Source organism: Mastacembelus armatus, chromosome 21, assembly GCF_900324485.2.
Source record: "Mastacembelus armatus chromosome 21, fMasArm1.2, whole genome shotgun sequence".
Taxonomy (NCBI): domain Eukaryota; kingdom Metazoa; phylum Chordata; class Actinopteri; order Synbranchiformes; family Mastacembelidae; genus Mastacembelus; species Mastacembelus armatus.
In genome coordinates this window covers 14,944,272-14,960,628 of record NC_046653.1, presented here as the reverse complement: position 1 = coordinate 14,960,628, position 16,357 = coordinate 14,944,272, and the positions used below count along the sequence as shown (strand labels likewise).

General features: G+C 39.3%; 1 protein-coding gene across 2 annotated transcripts in view; it reads left to right on the top strand.

Annotated features, from left to right (window-relative positions):
- The window catches only part of pde11a (phosphodiesterase 11a), a 31,841-nt gene extending 18,675 nt beyond the window's left edge, over positions 1-13,166 (top strand). For both annotated transcript variants that reach the window (XM_026295824.1, XM_026295822.1), the window contains exons 12-20: positions 29-136; positions 1,465-1,574; positions 3,068-3,158; positions 5,932-6,032; positions 6,234-6,311; positions 6,409-6,472; positions 6,977-7,051; positions 8,047-8,130; positions 12,667-13,166. In XM_026295824.1, coding sequence (XP_026151609.1) covers positions 29-136; positions 1,465-1,574; positions 3,068-3,158; positions 5,932-6,032; positions 6,234-6,311; positions 6,409-6,472; positions 6,977-7,051; positions 8,047-8,130; positions 12,667-12,900 — 945 coding nt within the window. In that variant the 3' untranslated portion in view covers positions 12,901-13,166. The remainder of the gene's footprint in view (positions 1-28; positions 137-1,464; positions 1,575-3,067; positions 3,159-5,931; positions 6,033-6,233; positions 6,312-6,408; positions 6,473-6,976; positions 7,052-8,046; positions 8,131-12,666) is intronic.
- Positions 13,167-16,357: the final 3,191 nt, after the last annotated feature.

Below are 16,357 nucleotides of genomic sequence, written 5' to 3'. Positions count from 1 at the left end.
CTCTCTCGCTCTCTGTCTTCCCCTCCAGACACTCTGCAGATGGCTGCTGACCGTCAGAAAAAACTACAGAATGGTCTTATACCACAACTGGAGGCATGCCTTCAATGTCTGCCAGTGCATGTTTGCCATGCTGACGGTACAGATCATGCTAAATGTAGATCACTTTCAGTCAGAGACACTTACATGTATGTGGAGGAGCTGACAGTTTGTACAGTTGCAAATGTTAATGCACTTAGATTTGTTCATTGGTGGAGCTCTCAAAGAATCTGAGCTGCAATGAGGCTTATTCTCCCCTTAGTAAACAAACACAAGGCCAAAATCCTAATATAAAGTCAATATTACCAAAAGCTGAGCAGAGACTGGCACTAATGGAAAGTAACTAAGTACATTTACATGACTATACTTAAGTAAAATATAGAGGTACTTGGGCTCTGCTTGAGTGTTTTTATGCTACTTTATAATTTAATACATTTCAGGTGAAATGTATTTGTATTGTTACTCCAAAACATTCATTGTACCTAGAGTTACTAGTTACATTTCAAAACTAAGATTTTGAAAACGTCCGGAAAATGAGTACAAATACAACTGGGGAACCAGTGAACTGAGAAATATAGTTTAATAATTACTGTACTTACATGATTATATTTGGATCAATGACCCAGTGCTAGTCAGCCAATCAGATAATCTAAGCTCAACACTATTATTAATTACAAGTAGATATTTTATGATATATGTCTGTTTCTGTTTGAGGTTTAAGTGATTTCTTGTAAACAGCCAATTCTGTGCAAAGCCAAACCAGAAATGTTCGTTTTTAATAGACACTCAAAGTGAATTACTTTGTGCAGTTCCAGCAGGACTTTACTTTATCAGGTCCTTGGGGCAACAGACACATGCACCTACACACACACGCACGCACGCACGCACGCACGCGCGCGCACACACGCACGCACGCACACACACACACACACACACACACACACACACACACACACACACACACACACACACAGTGTAGTTCATTTAATCAAGCGCAGCATTAATGCATGAGGTCCCATCTGAATTGGTTATTTGCAGAGGGAAATGAAATAGTAGTGTGTAAGCTGTTCTGGGCCCCTCCACTCTCTGGCCATGTGTTTTAATGAGTGGACTGAGGGCCATGCTATCTTTGCCGCTATCCCCACAATGACCTATAGTGACTCATTCAGCACACGGCCTCCAGAAGCCATTCATCCAAGCCATAAATCTCCCGGTGTGGACTGTGTAACTGCAGTCCCACTGGCATTTTAGGAAGATACAGTTTTTTTAGGATGATGCTGCTGTCAGAGTGTTTTCCATTTTTATTCAATATACTCCTCACAGTTTCATATATATAAGAGAATAAGAGATGGCTGGGGTGCTCAGTGTGTGTGTGTGTGTTTGTGTGTGTGTGTGTTTTCTCACTGGCTTCCTCTCTGTGCCAATCAGACTGCAGGCTTTCAGGAAACTTTGACTGAGGTGGAGATCTTAGCGCTTATTGTAGGTTGTGTGTGCCATGACTTGGACCACAGGGGCACCAACAATGCTTTTCAGGCAAAGTAAGTTTTCCAGATTTCTCTGTTTCTGCCATACACACACACACACACACACACACAATCATGCACCCTCCCACACACTGTTTATAGTGTGTTTTCCTACCTGCAGCAGTCTGCAGTAGTCGAGCCCATATCCGCAAGAGTCAAGTGGCAAGTTGTATAAGGCTTATGTAAGGGTCTGCCTAACAAAGCCACTGGAAACACTGCTGACTACGAGCACCTTTAGATCAGCAGATGAAATCACTGTAAGGTTGCTAAGAGTGTTCTCTGGCCAAAGTAAGGTTATAATAGTAAACTTCACCTGTAACAAACACTCAAACTATGTGGTAACTGAAGAGCTGAATCAAAGTTTTAACTAGAAGAAGTTAATGCAAATAAAAAAAAAAAACAACCTTGCAAATTCATTTTAGTATTTTCACCTGCAGCCTTAAATGATTTTAGACCTTTTAGCAATTTTTGTTAAACATTATGTGCACCATGAGATGGAGCTATCCAGTTGACTGATATGTTTGGCCCCTTGAACACCCCTTTCGCGCTTGAAACACTTGTGTTTGGCAGTCTCATCACATCAGCTGTCAAAAATAGTTGGAGTTTTTGTTTGTTATTTAGAGCTAAACAGTTTGAATTTAGATTACTGACTCGGCTAGGGCGAAATTAGTTTACGACGACAAAAGACAAAGGAGGTAATAAAGCTCTTGTAGCCAATAAAGCAGATTTTTACAATGAACACATATTTTTAACAAAACTTCAAAGTGTGGAGTTTATTGGCTATGGCACTGTGTTTGGTCTGCACCAGAGGGTGTACAGTAGCTGTGGTTAAGGATGTATTGAGGGGAAAATGGTTTGATGTGGTTCTGTCCTCCAGCATATTACACTGTAAATTTCAATGCCTATGACATTAAAGTGCAGCCTTTATGATTTTATTTGAGGGTGCATATGCCAATTGCATACAAACAGCATGGGAGTTACATCCTTTTGGTACTCAGGTCCCCCAGTTTAAGGCACAGGAAAATAATTGGAGAAGTTAATAACATGTTGGATCAGATTTGATTTGAATGATCAAGTGAATATTACCTTTTGACCTTAAATGTCAATATGTACATTATGAGAAAATGGAGGTAAAAACTGCCTTAAGCTGTACATGTTGAAAAACTGACTTCAGTTTAACAGTATTTTTACTGTAGAAAAGCAGAAGCATTACAAAAACAGAATATCCCCGACTTTAAAACTTCCCCTTCAGAACACTGGGTTCAAGCTGTCAGTGTATTTTTCTTCATATTAAAAGATGATTATATTTAATAATGGAAGGTTGAACTTGAGCTGCAGTTTAGGTTACGACTCTCCAGCTTTTAGCCGTAAGTCGGCAACAAAGTGCAGAGTGAATATGTGAGGACAGATTATGTTTCTCAGTATGACTTTAATGCTGATTATTTCTCCCTCTTCTTGATCCTTGTGTGTGCGTGTGTGTGTGTGTGCGTGCATGCATGTTGTGTCAGGACGGGCTCAGCTCTTGCTCTGCTTTATGGGACCTCTGCTACGCTGGAGCACCACCACTTCAACCATGCTGTTATGATCCTGCAGAGCGAGGTGCACTATGTTCTAATATCTGCTGCAATGCAGTTTCCACGAATGTTCTGCTAATTCCTACCCCTGCATGTTGTGTTTGTGCCACATGTTACATACCAGGTGGTATTACATACCGCATACATATCAAGTTGTTAACATTTTATCATCCGTCCACGTGTAGAGACAGTATATTTTTAATATTCAAGTTGTAAACCCTGCCTTGTCTTATACTTAGACTATTTTACCACAGTGCTTTCTTATTTAAATTGACTGCAATGACTAAAAAAAGCGAGACTGTAGTGTACCAGTACATACCCTTAATAGCCAGTTTATTAGGTACACCCAGCTAAGACCAGTGCAGCACAGTAACTGTTTCTCTTAATTAGCCTCCTATCACTGATATAAATGGAGTGGGCAAAGAAATAAAAAACACAATACAACAAAACCACCCTCGCCCCCTTTCTACACCCCAACAGCACCACATCCTCCAAAATGACCATGCAGTTGGGTCAACACCACCAAAAAACACTTTCAACAAGAACTGAAATAATTCTCTAACTCTCAGCAAGAAGGCAAACAAGCGTATTTCCCAAAATATTGAAATACTCCTTTAAAGTAGTGCAACTTCAGATTCATATGATTCTGTACAGTAAAGTGTACTGTACCAGTACAAAACACTTGGATGGATAAAATGGGTAGGGTGATGCACCACTGAAGTGATGTGTGCCACTGCTGTCCAGAATCTTTACTTCCTAACTGTGGTAATTAATCAAAATGTTGAAGTCCAGTTTTACTTAAATAAAAATTAAGAGTTTGTGCCCACTGAGCCTGAAGGCAAACATGTGGTGCCTCAGTGTCTACTGCATGTGAGTGAGTAAACAAATAGCTCATGCTGACTTCAAATCAATGTAATTACAGAGGTGATAGATTTGGTGGTAATTGGTTGAGAGAGACATTTTACCAGGTGACTGGGTTTGCATGAAGTTATAATTAAAGATGCTTTGAAGGAGAAACAGAGACGAGGCTTAGTAGGGGTAGGTTCCAGCGGCTTCATCATTATGGTGCTGACAGTACAGTTAACTGGCAAACGTTTGCTTGGATTATCATAATAGTTTCTTTGGATACTGGTCCTGTCCTTGTACTACGTAAACGAACACTGTTACTGATTTAAGTAGAAGAGAAAGTCCATCATTTAACCCGCCAGCCCGAAAACTCGATGATTTAATATGAAAACTTCTACCCATCAGTCCCTCTGTGTCTTTTCTCTCGTCATTCTCACTACTTGTTTTACTTGCCTTCCTCCTCCGTGCGCCCCAGTTTGTGGCAGGATGAGAGAGGTCTTCTGTGTTTCTAGTTCAATATTTCATGGGAACACACAAGCTGATGAAGCGAATCACAGGCGTGCTGAGGCAGCCTTCAGACTTAGATTCTCAGCATGTAAAAGGAAAACGCTGGTCATTCAGTCTTAAAGATCTTATTTAATTTCTGCAGGTCGTTACCATCCCCACACTCTGGTCGTTTTCTGTGATCATCATTTTCTCCACGGACAAACCCTCCATCCATGCAAACCATCCTCTAGAGCAGGGTGCCTAAGTGGTGAATGAATGTATATTAAATGATGGTGAAAGGCCTGTTTTAATGATAGAGAGCCTCAAGTGAGCAATGCTGCTTACTTATTAAGAGCTGCTGGGGAGCTGCTGGCTTCAACACTCCACCACACACATCCATTCAGTTTTCTTATTGAATGTTTTTTTTTTTTTTTTAACCATCATGGTTTGATTGTGCACATACTGTATGTAAGCTGTTTTCATGAAAGACTTTTCATTTGTCACATTCAGAAAAGCCAACTCACATCCCAGTTCACTCATTCAATACTCCATACAGTACTGCACATAAGTTTTAGGCACTAAAAATACACAGGGGAGATCAGGGCTCTGTGGGGGTCAGACTATCTGTTGCGGGACTCCTGGTTCTTCTTGCCTCTGAAGATAGTTCTTCATGAACTCTGGTGGGTTCTTTATGGGCTTGAGCTGGGATCAGTCAGACACCTGATGGTGTTGTGTGATAAGAACATCTAAAAACATCTAAAGTGCCTAAAACTTCAGCACAGTACTGTACTTCATCAACACTCGATGGGTTATATCATAGCGAGCAATAAACTGAGATCTAGTGTCATTTATACGTCTTGTTTTGTGGGATTATCAGTAGAAAATAGTCTACATTCCAAGCACAGAGCTATTGTTGATGTTATTAGTAACACCTGTATTTTTCCTAAGGAGAGATACAACAGCTTAATCTGATGTTTCACCCAAGGAAAACTTGAGTCACAGAATGACAGAGAATTTAAATAACTAAGAAAGATGTTGGATAAACACATACTTGTTTAAAAAGTTATCTTTGGCTATGTCTATGGCTGCTAATTGAAAGTAAAAATCAAATTAAATAATAATTTCTAAATAAAATACAAATACATTTAGCAGTAGAATTCTTTTCAAATAGTTGTGGCAACATATGTACTAGAAATATTTTAAGATTAAGTGTAATTATAAATATTTTTTTTATTCTTAACAGATTTCAAAATAATTCCTCAGCTGTATGTCGATTGTCAGCAGACTTTTATTAAATAATAAAACAAGCTCCTAAAATAAAGCAAAATGTAGCAGTTGCCCATGGTAATTGTTATCAATAATTCATCCAGGGAACTTAAACCATCATTCCAGGCTCTTTGTGTGCAGTTAGAAAACTGACATTGCTTTAGAAATTCTTCATGTTATCTCTGTATGTGTCTCCACAGGGTCACAATATCTTCTCCAACCTATCATCCACAGAGTACAGCGACCTCATGCAGCTGTTAAAACAGTCAATTCTGGCCACAGACCTCACACTTTACTTTGAGTATGTCCTGCTACACACACTGCTTTTTTTTTTTTTCTAAACTCTTAGTGACATGTCCACAAAGTCTATTGTGCCAATTTTACAATGACACACTAACTATTACTCTCTGGACACTATTAACTGTAGGTTTGTAAGCTTCTTTTAGGTAATACCGCCCCCTTGTGGATTTGATATTATTTACACCTGCATATACTGTTACAGAAACAGAAACACCTTCTTCGAGCTGGTCAGTAAAGGAGAGTACAACTGGAATGTGAAAGCTCATAGAGACATGTGCAGGTAATTCACTGCAAACTGAGGTACCAGCATCTGTGTCTGATACATCTGGTATTAGAACGAGATAAAATTAATCTGTTCATCTGATCTCCCCTCTCAGATCCATGATGATGACAGCATGTGATCTTGGTGCTGTCACTAAACCTTGGGAAATATCACGTAAGGTAAGGAAATACAGAGTCAATCAGAAAGAAGAAACCTATGAATACGTTTATAAATCACTCCTCTAGAACTAAAACGATTAGCTGATTAATAGTTGATCATTAGAAAACTATTTTAAGAATAAATCCTCCATCCATCCATTTTCTATACCCGCTTATTCCTTAACCAGAGTCACAGGGATCTGTTGGAGACTATCCCAGCTCTATTTGGGTGGAAGGCAGGGGAGAATCAATCCTCCTAATGCAAAACATTCCCCTAGTTTCAGCTTCTTAATTGTGGAGATTTGACAGTTTGTCTTAGGTGATTAGAAACTGATGTTTTTGGTTTTTCTCTGTTGTTTGGGGGAAACAAGCAATCATTGGTTTCACCACCTTAGGCTTTAGGAAACTGTGACAGGCAGTTTACAGTTGGAATGATTGTTTAATTGAGAAAATGACTGGCACGTCCGTTAACAATAAAAATAATTACTAGCTTCAGCCCTACATTCAACGTTCTTGTCTTTCCAGGTGGCAGAGTTGGTGACCAGCGAGTTCTTCGAGCAGGGCGACAGAGAGAGATCGGAGCTGAAGCTCACGCCCTCTGTGAGTGCATCAAACCAACACCGGTTTTTGTGCCTTTTGCAGTTTGTTTCACCTCAGTGACCTCTATGAGCTGGTGAGGCTGAAGATTTATTTTTGCTGCAGTTGCAAACATACTGACTGCGTAGGAAACATTAGAGCCTGTGTCTCACGGTGTGAGGAAAGTGTATTGTCAGCTTGACCGCTCCACTGCCTCGCTGCTTTGCCAAGAGCAAAGTGGTGACTGTAGAAAAGCCATTCTTAAATACAAAAAAAAAAAAAAAAAAAACTCCTCCAGCACAGGATTCACAACAAACACTGACCTTTCTATTAATTCAGCTGTAAACACAGGAGGTCTGTTGTGTATTGCAGCTCCACACGGCTAGATGATACATTTTGTTGTTCCCATACAGGTATAAAAATAGCATAATAATAATAATGATAATAATAATAGCAGGTGATGGATGCTAATGAAGATACTTGACTTAATTCATAATGTGACCATACTGTCCTCAAAGTAACAGCATCACAACAGAACAGCAAACTGTTTGATGAAGAAGCTGTGAAGGCTGAAGTGTGCTGCAAATTCTTAAAGGGGGGGGGACCAACAGCTGCAATTAATGGATGTTGACTAATCACGCCTGGACACATTGCCTCCCCTCTGAAATAATTAATGCAGTAGCCTCAGGTCTGCTGCTTGTGTCAAACCTTAGCCGCTCCATGTGTGGGTGTTGGAAATTAAATATTAACTTCTAAGTGGTAGCCCAGTAACTATCTCTGAAGCACAGCCTCAGTGGAGCCTCTTGAGTTTAGACTGCAGAAGAATAAGGCAGAATACAAAATATAGGTGAAATAAACTCAGGAGCTTAGGGAGAATTTTCTTTAAACCAGCAGCAGCCCTTTAGGGACTCCCTAAGTCCAACTTGTAGCCTTATAGGAAGCAGGCTCACATCTCTTTTTGGTTTCTCCACTGTGAGCACAAATTTAAGTGTAAATAAATTCAGCCTCTTTTGTTTCAGGCCATCTTTGATCGAAACAGGAAGGATGAGTTGCCAGGGCTTCAGCTGGAGTGGATTGATGGAATTTGTGCACCGCTGTATGAGGTAACGCTTGAAGCTTCACCGCTCCCTGGCCTTCATTATGTCACGCTCTTCACACATCCGCCTCTGACATCAGCAGTCACTGTCCTTCCTCGCTATTGTCCCCCAGTGATGCCAGCAATGAAAGTGTCATCAACTATTCAAGTTTCTTTGCAGCCACACATTTCTCACTGAAAAAGAAAAGTGTTTTTTTTCTCTTTTTTTTATTGAAAGCTCTGCAGCACATTCAAGGTTTCATCCTTTTGTGAATAGCAGAATGAGTGTGCACTTTCTGGCTGCAAGAAAGCTCAGAGGTAGTGGAGTGTGTGAACAGAGCTATGATGTTAGTCTGGTTAAATCCCCTCAGTAAGACAGTGTACTTGGGGCTTCAGTGCACAGTAATGAAATAAGGGCTGACCCCCTGAAGGCATGCTTTTCTCCTGAGACATACGCAATGGGCTGATTTTATCGTAAGCTCCTGGCTGAGTAAATATTCGGTCGGAGTTGGAGCTACTGTTTTTCTTTTAGGGAATTAATGGAAATCTATACAGTGTCCTTGCTGGTACATTAATGCGAGTGTGTGTGTGTGTTTTCAAATGACGTCAAGAGAGACTGCCCCTCCCATTGCCAGCAGCAGAGGCTGTGTGGGAGGAAGAAGGCGGCTGCCTTACAGAGGAGATCAGGTCTGTTAGGAGATGAGGCGTGTTGAAGGCAAATTAGCAGTGGCGGATCTAGACATTTTAACATGGGGTGGCAAAAGGTTTTGGAAGGTGGCGTGAGAAGGTGGAATATGTGGGGGTTCTTATACAAAATAAAAATACAGTTTAACTTCTGTACAAAAGATTTACAAATCTATTTATACAATAGATTTATTCTTACATTATATTAATAAACACTTCCCAGACATTCCTAATCTTAGAGAAAGGGAACAAAACCACTGTGGTGGGGGCAAACACTACAGCAGAGGGGGCAGTTTTCTCCGCCCCTGCAAATTAGTCAAAAGTCAAACAGAAGTGTGAAAGGAGTCCAGGATAAAACAGTTCATTCATTATTGCAGCGCAGGGTGATTGTCTCTGTTTTCGTACTGCTAAACCACACAGCAAGACCTCCTTCCTTCTTACTGTCATATTAAACACATTACTCTTAGTCATCTTGAGTAGAAAACAAACAATAGATCACCTTCACTTCTATTAAATTATCCCAGGATCAGTGTCAAAAAGTTAGAGCAGACTAATCTGTGCTGAGCTCTGGTTTCACCATTGTTACTGTCTGTGTAGTGTAGATAAAAAGCATCAAAGCGTGTTGTCTGTGTGGGGGGTTTGTCTCTTCACTACTTCACGTAAAAGGCTGCTGTTTGGAGAATGCAGATATGGAGCTCCCGATCCTGCTGCTGCCAATTAAACTTGTAAGGGGGAGCACAGGGAAAGTTCAGAGGCAGCAGGGTTTTTTTTGGGGGGTTTTTTTTTTCCCCGTGGGTGGAAGAGATCTCATTCTTGATCTCGCTGATCTTCTGCTGGTGGTGACTCGCTACTTTGTGGAATATTAATCCCACATTACATAACCTTCTATCTTTATACCCCACCATATGACAGTCTCCTTCTCTTCCTCTCCTCAGTGGAATAGTGATGCTGCACAAACCAGTGACAGTGTCCCACAGAGGTTATAAGCTGCAGGGAAAGATGGAGCTCGTTCTCCTCTAGAAAATCCTCTTCTTTCAAGGCGCAGACAAGACAAATCCTTAAAGATTAAGATGATCAATGCACTTGGTTTTTATAGTTGAAAATTACGTTTTAGCTTTATGGAGGGCACTTGCCATCAAAGTGTGATATTTTCCAATATTTACCATTATATAAACATTTAATACCTAATTTATATCACACCATAATATAGTTTTACAGTGCAGTATTAGAGATTAGTGTATAAACAGCAAAGATTTTTGTGAATTATAATATTGTAAAAGCTGTATTACTAGTTGAATTAATAACACCTACTGTATAATACTGTAATGGAAAAATGATTTTTAATGATTTATTATTCTTATTGATTATGTTTTTTATTATTTCTCAAAAGGGGTTTTGAAGTTAATAACAATCTAAAACATAGGAGAGGTTATAATTAATGAGAAACACTGTACATTAATAAAAACATGTGTTACCATTGTTTTAAATACTTGTTTTTTAATATCATTACTTGAAAAAAATCTCTTTTAGCATTTTTGCCAGCACCATGTAAGATATTACAGATTAACAGGCGAATAACACACGGTTGGAATAAATTCTGTAATATTATTTTAAATTGTTATTGGACTGCCAGAAGACATCGTCCCTCTCAGATTATCTGGTCTAAGATAAAACAAAATGCAGAAAGAGAGTCCAAATAAAAAATAGCAGCAAATATTCTAGCAGATCTGTTTGCAACAAAGGATTTTGGTTCTACATTTCTGTACAGTACACACACAGTCACACCAGATGTGTGCAAAAACACACAACAACAGAAAACTGAGGCGTACCTGAGGAACCTGATCATGGGAATCTATATTGTGCCCTAATCTTGCCATGTTGCTGTTGCGCACACATTTTTAGCAATTACACTAATAGGTATGATTAACTTATTCGTACATTATGAATTCCTTATGAACATAAGTGGGCAGTAGGGCTGGTTTTTTTTATAAAGAAGAAAAAGTGGTCCTGATGACTGAACTTGGCCACATTATAGAGCTTTTGTAACCACCTACACAAGAGTTTTAATTGTTCATAGAAATTAGTAAATACACCCTCTGAATATAAATGCATCTCAAAATGCCCACCAGCTTTTAAAGTTCAGTTAATTGGCAGCTGTGATTAGTTGCATTTTCCCCAAGGGTTACAATCCTTTCATGCATACAATACACTGTCTGCGGTGTAGGTGTGCGGTACTTAAATTCCTATTTATTTAGCTCCCTCTACAATGGCTACCTGCTCGATTTTGTGATGTATGTGAATAAATGCAAGATTTCAGTTATTTTGTATGTGGGGCCCGTGCCCACGTTATATTTCCATATGAAACTAATTACACAGCTTTTCCTGCAAATCCAATAGACAAAGAAGAGAGTGTTACAGGAACAAAGGGAACAAAATCCTCTGTCTTTTAGGTAGTTTATTAAAACGGAGGATGACAGCTTTGACTACACTACCACTTACAGTACGACAGATGAAAAATGACAATGAAAACTTATCTCTGTCATACATGAGCCTGATATCTTTAAAAAGCAGCATTTGAATGGTTTGCAGTTATCAGCCGACTGTGTGTTGCTGTTACTGTAGTCAGGTCTTCTCTGTTTTGCTTCTTTTGTTTTGCCCATGTACTGTATGTGATTAATAATGGACTACATCCCTGGCTACAGTTTGTGCCTCTTGTATATTACCATTACATTCAAGTCACTGAGCTAAGTGTTCAACATTTAAAAAAAAAAAACTAGCGATCTCTGAAAACTCAGAAGTCTCTTGTAACTGCCTGGATCATAAAATATTTTTGTTTGTTGCTTGATGAAATAAGATTTTTAACCTGTTTCTCAAGTTGCCACTTGAGTTGCAGATCTCTATTCAGACCCAGGTGCATGTGTGCAAGTTAATGGTTTTACATGGTTTTTCGCACTGTCTGGGCTGAAACATGGATCTGTCCTTTCCCCAACGCTCTTCATGCTTTACATAAATGATTTAAAAGTTGGCAGCAGAGTGGTAAGGCTCTCGACTTTCACTGTTAGTACTCTGTTTTATGTGGATGATGTGGTTCTCCTGGCAGAGACCAAACAGGATCTTCAGAAAATGTTGAATGTTGCACACTATAATAAGTGGGGATTCAGCCTTTGTACTTCAACATACACAGAGAGCTAGAAATATTTAGGTTTCATATTTGATGATCATCTCAGGAGTCACAAAGGAGGATCCTGTCAGACTCTAGTGGTATTGGTCTGGGAGCACTGGGACTTTTGTTTAGGTCAGTTTTTGATAAATGTTCACCACAAACGAACTTGAACATTATATGCTTAAATTATATCTTTTATTACGTGTAATGTTTATATAGTATTTTGTGATTTTTCCTTGGCTCTGAAGGTGAATGTAACAAGTGCCTTGCATAATACTGACTTTGGTGATCCCCTCCTTTTACACGTAGCACCATCATCAGCATAACATTTCACTTTCTCCTGTGCTTTGGTTTATGGCTAAAAGCAAAACTAATGTCTTTCCCATCATCCTTCCTAATTAGCAAATGCTAACATGCTAAATTAATATGGTTTAACATCAGCATTGTTGCACTGACATTATGAGCACTTAATGCAGCTCAGTGCATTGCTGTGCTGTGTCTCAGAGCCTCCAGCACAGTTGTAGACTCCGTCTTGTAAAACATTACAGGCTGTTTATTTTTTAATAAAACACATGCTTAGCTCTGTGAATATAATGTCATTCGAATACATGAGTGGCAGAAACTAACCTACTGCTTTTCATGCTGAAGGTGCTTTTGATTTTACTGTGCAGTTTTCTGCTCTCATCTTTTCTCTCCCCCCTCTTTCTCTCCCTCTAGACTCTGGTCAACCTGAATCCCAAACTTCAGCCGATGCTTGACATGATCAAAGCTAACAGGGCCAAATGGGAGGAACTGAACAAGAAACGACAATGTTGCCAGAGTTTGTCTGCACCCCCAAGCCCCTGCAGCGGCGACAGCACAGAAACCACTGGCTGCACTGTGGCCAAAACTGGCAGCACACCCAGCTGCAGCAGCGATGCCGACAGTTCAGCATCAAAGCCTGATAGTTAGCTTCTACCCAGAGCTGTTCTCTTAGGCTGTTTTCCTCCTAAATGCAGCCTGCAACAGAGGCAGTGCAGTGCATGCAGGGGTTCTTGAGCTCTGCTCCTCTTTGCTTTTGCTACTAGAGACTAGATCGGAGACTTTGCTTTAGACCTGAGCGTGGCTCTATCACAGAGGTTTTTCTGCTCCCTTCAATCTTCCTGTGCTGAAGGCTGACAGAACTGAGTTTGGCGAGCTTGTCAGAACAGCTACAAATCAGCTGATGATGCCATGTCAGAAAGGAAACTCAAACTGTGTCCCCCAGTGGGTTAACACTAACTATTGTGGGCATTGCACAGATTCTAGGCACAACAGGGCACTGAGAATACTGGAGAGGAATGTTTGTCTCTTGCTGTGGCTCGTTTTTTTCTCTCAGTACCTCTTTGCATTTTGTTCTGGATAATAGAGATATTTTTTGTAAATTTGTACATAGGCTATTGAGGTTGAGAAATATGTTATTTAAAAAAAAAAAAAAACAAAGCTCTGGATTATAAAGTGGCTGCAGAGTTTCTGAGGGAATAAGGGGTTTGGGGAATAGCAGGACCTGAGACAGTGCTTGAAATGCAAATTGAGTGCTCCTCTCCCTCCCCTCCTGTGCCTTGTTTTAAGATCCTAATGAAAAATGCATGGCCGCCTCACCGAGATTCATAGATAGTATGGAAATCCATGTTGAACCGTGACATATTTTTGTCATAATTTGTAAAACCAATGAGTGATATCTATGTCTTGATCCCATACTAACCACAGAGAATTCATGTTATAAACACAGATATGGAAATCTATTTTGCCCAGTTTTATAAATGCAGGGTCTCACTTTGGTCACACACACGCACACGCACACGCACACGCACACGCACACGCACTCTCTCTCTCTCTCTCTCTCTCTCACACACACACACACACACACACACACACACACACACACACAATGTGCCTTGATGAAGTTCTTTCAGATCAATTACTGCAGAAATTGTCATTTGATTAAGTAATGACAACTCAGACATTCAAACATTAAACAACATAAACTCACTAAACTAAAAAATTTAAAAGGAGTAGTTCAGAATTTCTGGAAACATGTTTTTTTTTTTTTGCTATCTGGTAGCAAGTCAGATAAGATTAATACACTGACCATCCTCATTAGAAACAAAGATACAGCCAGTAGCCGCTCAGCTGAGCTTAGCATATAAACTATAAAAAAGGAGGAAACAGCTAGCCTCAGTCTATCCAGAGGAAATAAACCCCCCACAGCAATTCCAAGCCTTATTTATTAAATTGATGTTAACTATAAACTAACACTATAATGGAATATATTACTTGGGCTCCTGTGCTGTCTTCAGACACTTTAATCTACACAACTTGATTATCTGATGTTAGAAATTAGAAGTACCTCTGTGGGTTATTAAAAAAGACAGTTTCATTGTGATTCAGAAATTACTCATATAAATTTTAGCAACTTCTCCCAGTTAGTTAATTTTTCTGCTAACCATCACCTTTTTACAAAGCTCACAAATGCTACAGAAACAGCTTTTATCATCTCTAGACGACTGAGACACTGAAATTTGTAGTGCTGAAGTGCCCATGTAGTCACAAGCTATTATTTTCATATTATTATTATTATTATTATTCCAAGTATTATTTTTTTAGAGTGGGGTTATGCTTTATGAATTGTGTTGTAGCTTTGTTAACTGGCGTTACAAATGTGACTGTGCACATTGTGTGGCATGGATCTGTGTGCTCTACAGTATTCTAGTTGAAGAGCTGAACTGAAGTCAAGCAGAAGAATTTTGAATTGCATGTTTTATGCAGTGTTAAATTCAACCACTTGCTAAGGATGTAGCAAACGTGAGCCAACAAATACCTCGTATTTTGAACTTCATCAGTAAACACCTTATCTCATTGGAAATGCATGGCTTAAATTCTATTGCATCATGTTATGTGTTATTAATATTGTTGTCCTATTTTTCTATTAGGTCTCCAGATGTGACCAACTTCTTTTTTTTTGTTGTTGTTTTTTGTTTGTTTGTTTGTTTTTGTTTGCAATCCAACGTGCTCCTTGTATTTCTTCTTTCCTCTCCCAGTTTGGACTCTGGTATTATTTACAGTGGGCTTAACTGAAAGAAAACTAAGGCATGAAAAGGCAAATTTCAATTAAAAAAAAAAATGCTGCTACTGTGCTCTGGTTATTTGGGCATCTAACTCCACAGCACTGACTAATTCTGCCTGTCGATGATGGAATATAACCAAACACATATTCTCAGGTACTTGTACTTGACTATTACATTTTATACTTTGTGCTTACATGATATTTCTACAGTATTCACTACATTTTACAAAAATACGTTTCTTTTTGCAGCACTACCTTTACACCTTCAGTGACTAATTTCTTTACAGATTAAATGAGGGGTTTGGGATTTTTCAAGTTGGTCCTAAAACAATATTGACGTGCCCACATCTACATGAGAATTGGTCTTAGTTCTAACTTTTCCTACCCTCCACACGGAACCTGAAGCCTTTCACCTGGAATGTGAGTATATGCTGTAAAAAAAAAAAAAAAGCTCTCATTCTGTACAAAAGTTCACTTCAAAATCATATTTGTATTTTTAATTTTCGTCTTATAGTAGCCTATAAAGATGAAGTCACACTTTGATCTGTAGTCATCACAGACTTTGGATGCTATAGTGTATAAGACTTTCGCCAGAAACCAGAGAAAACGAAGCTGTTACGAAGCTACTCCCTACTGGTTGTCCTGTAAGACCTGACCTGGTGTTTGTGCTATACTGGGAGCTGTGGTCCCGAATCCTCCACTGTTTTCTGCACAGATACTGCTGCTAGATGCACAACCAGGGTTCAAGGTTCAATTACACTGTGGATTTTTGGGGGGTCTTAGATGGGGAGGGGGATAAACAAGCACAGAGGACATGCCACATAGAAGTAACACATCTCATTTTTGATATGAGACACACTACACAGTAAAGAGCATGCTGGCATACAAACTTATAGACAGCTGCCTTAAAACACATTTTCTCACACACACACACACACACACACATGCACGCACACGCACTCTCTGTGCCAACATACACTGGCACAGCCCTTCCAACAACATCAAACTATTGTGACAACAAATACACACAATAATTATTTACATCTACACAACACAATAAACACGATACCAAAATAGTACAAGCTGTTAAAAACACAACATGGAAACATGAAAATTGTGGCATTTAGTTGTTATTTGCATTACAGGCATTTAAGTGAGCAGCACAAACCAGGCCACATGGCACCTGCACAGTCACAATCCAATGTAACATACAAGGGCTTAAGAAATACCAAAGAAAACTGAGTTTTAACACATATATCGAACATAGAATGCAAAGAGAAAAATCTTACCTTATACAGACAGAAGTGAGTGGACTGATGTGTT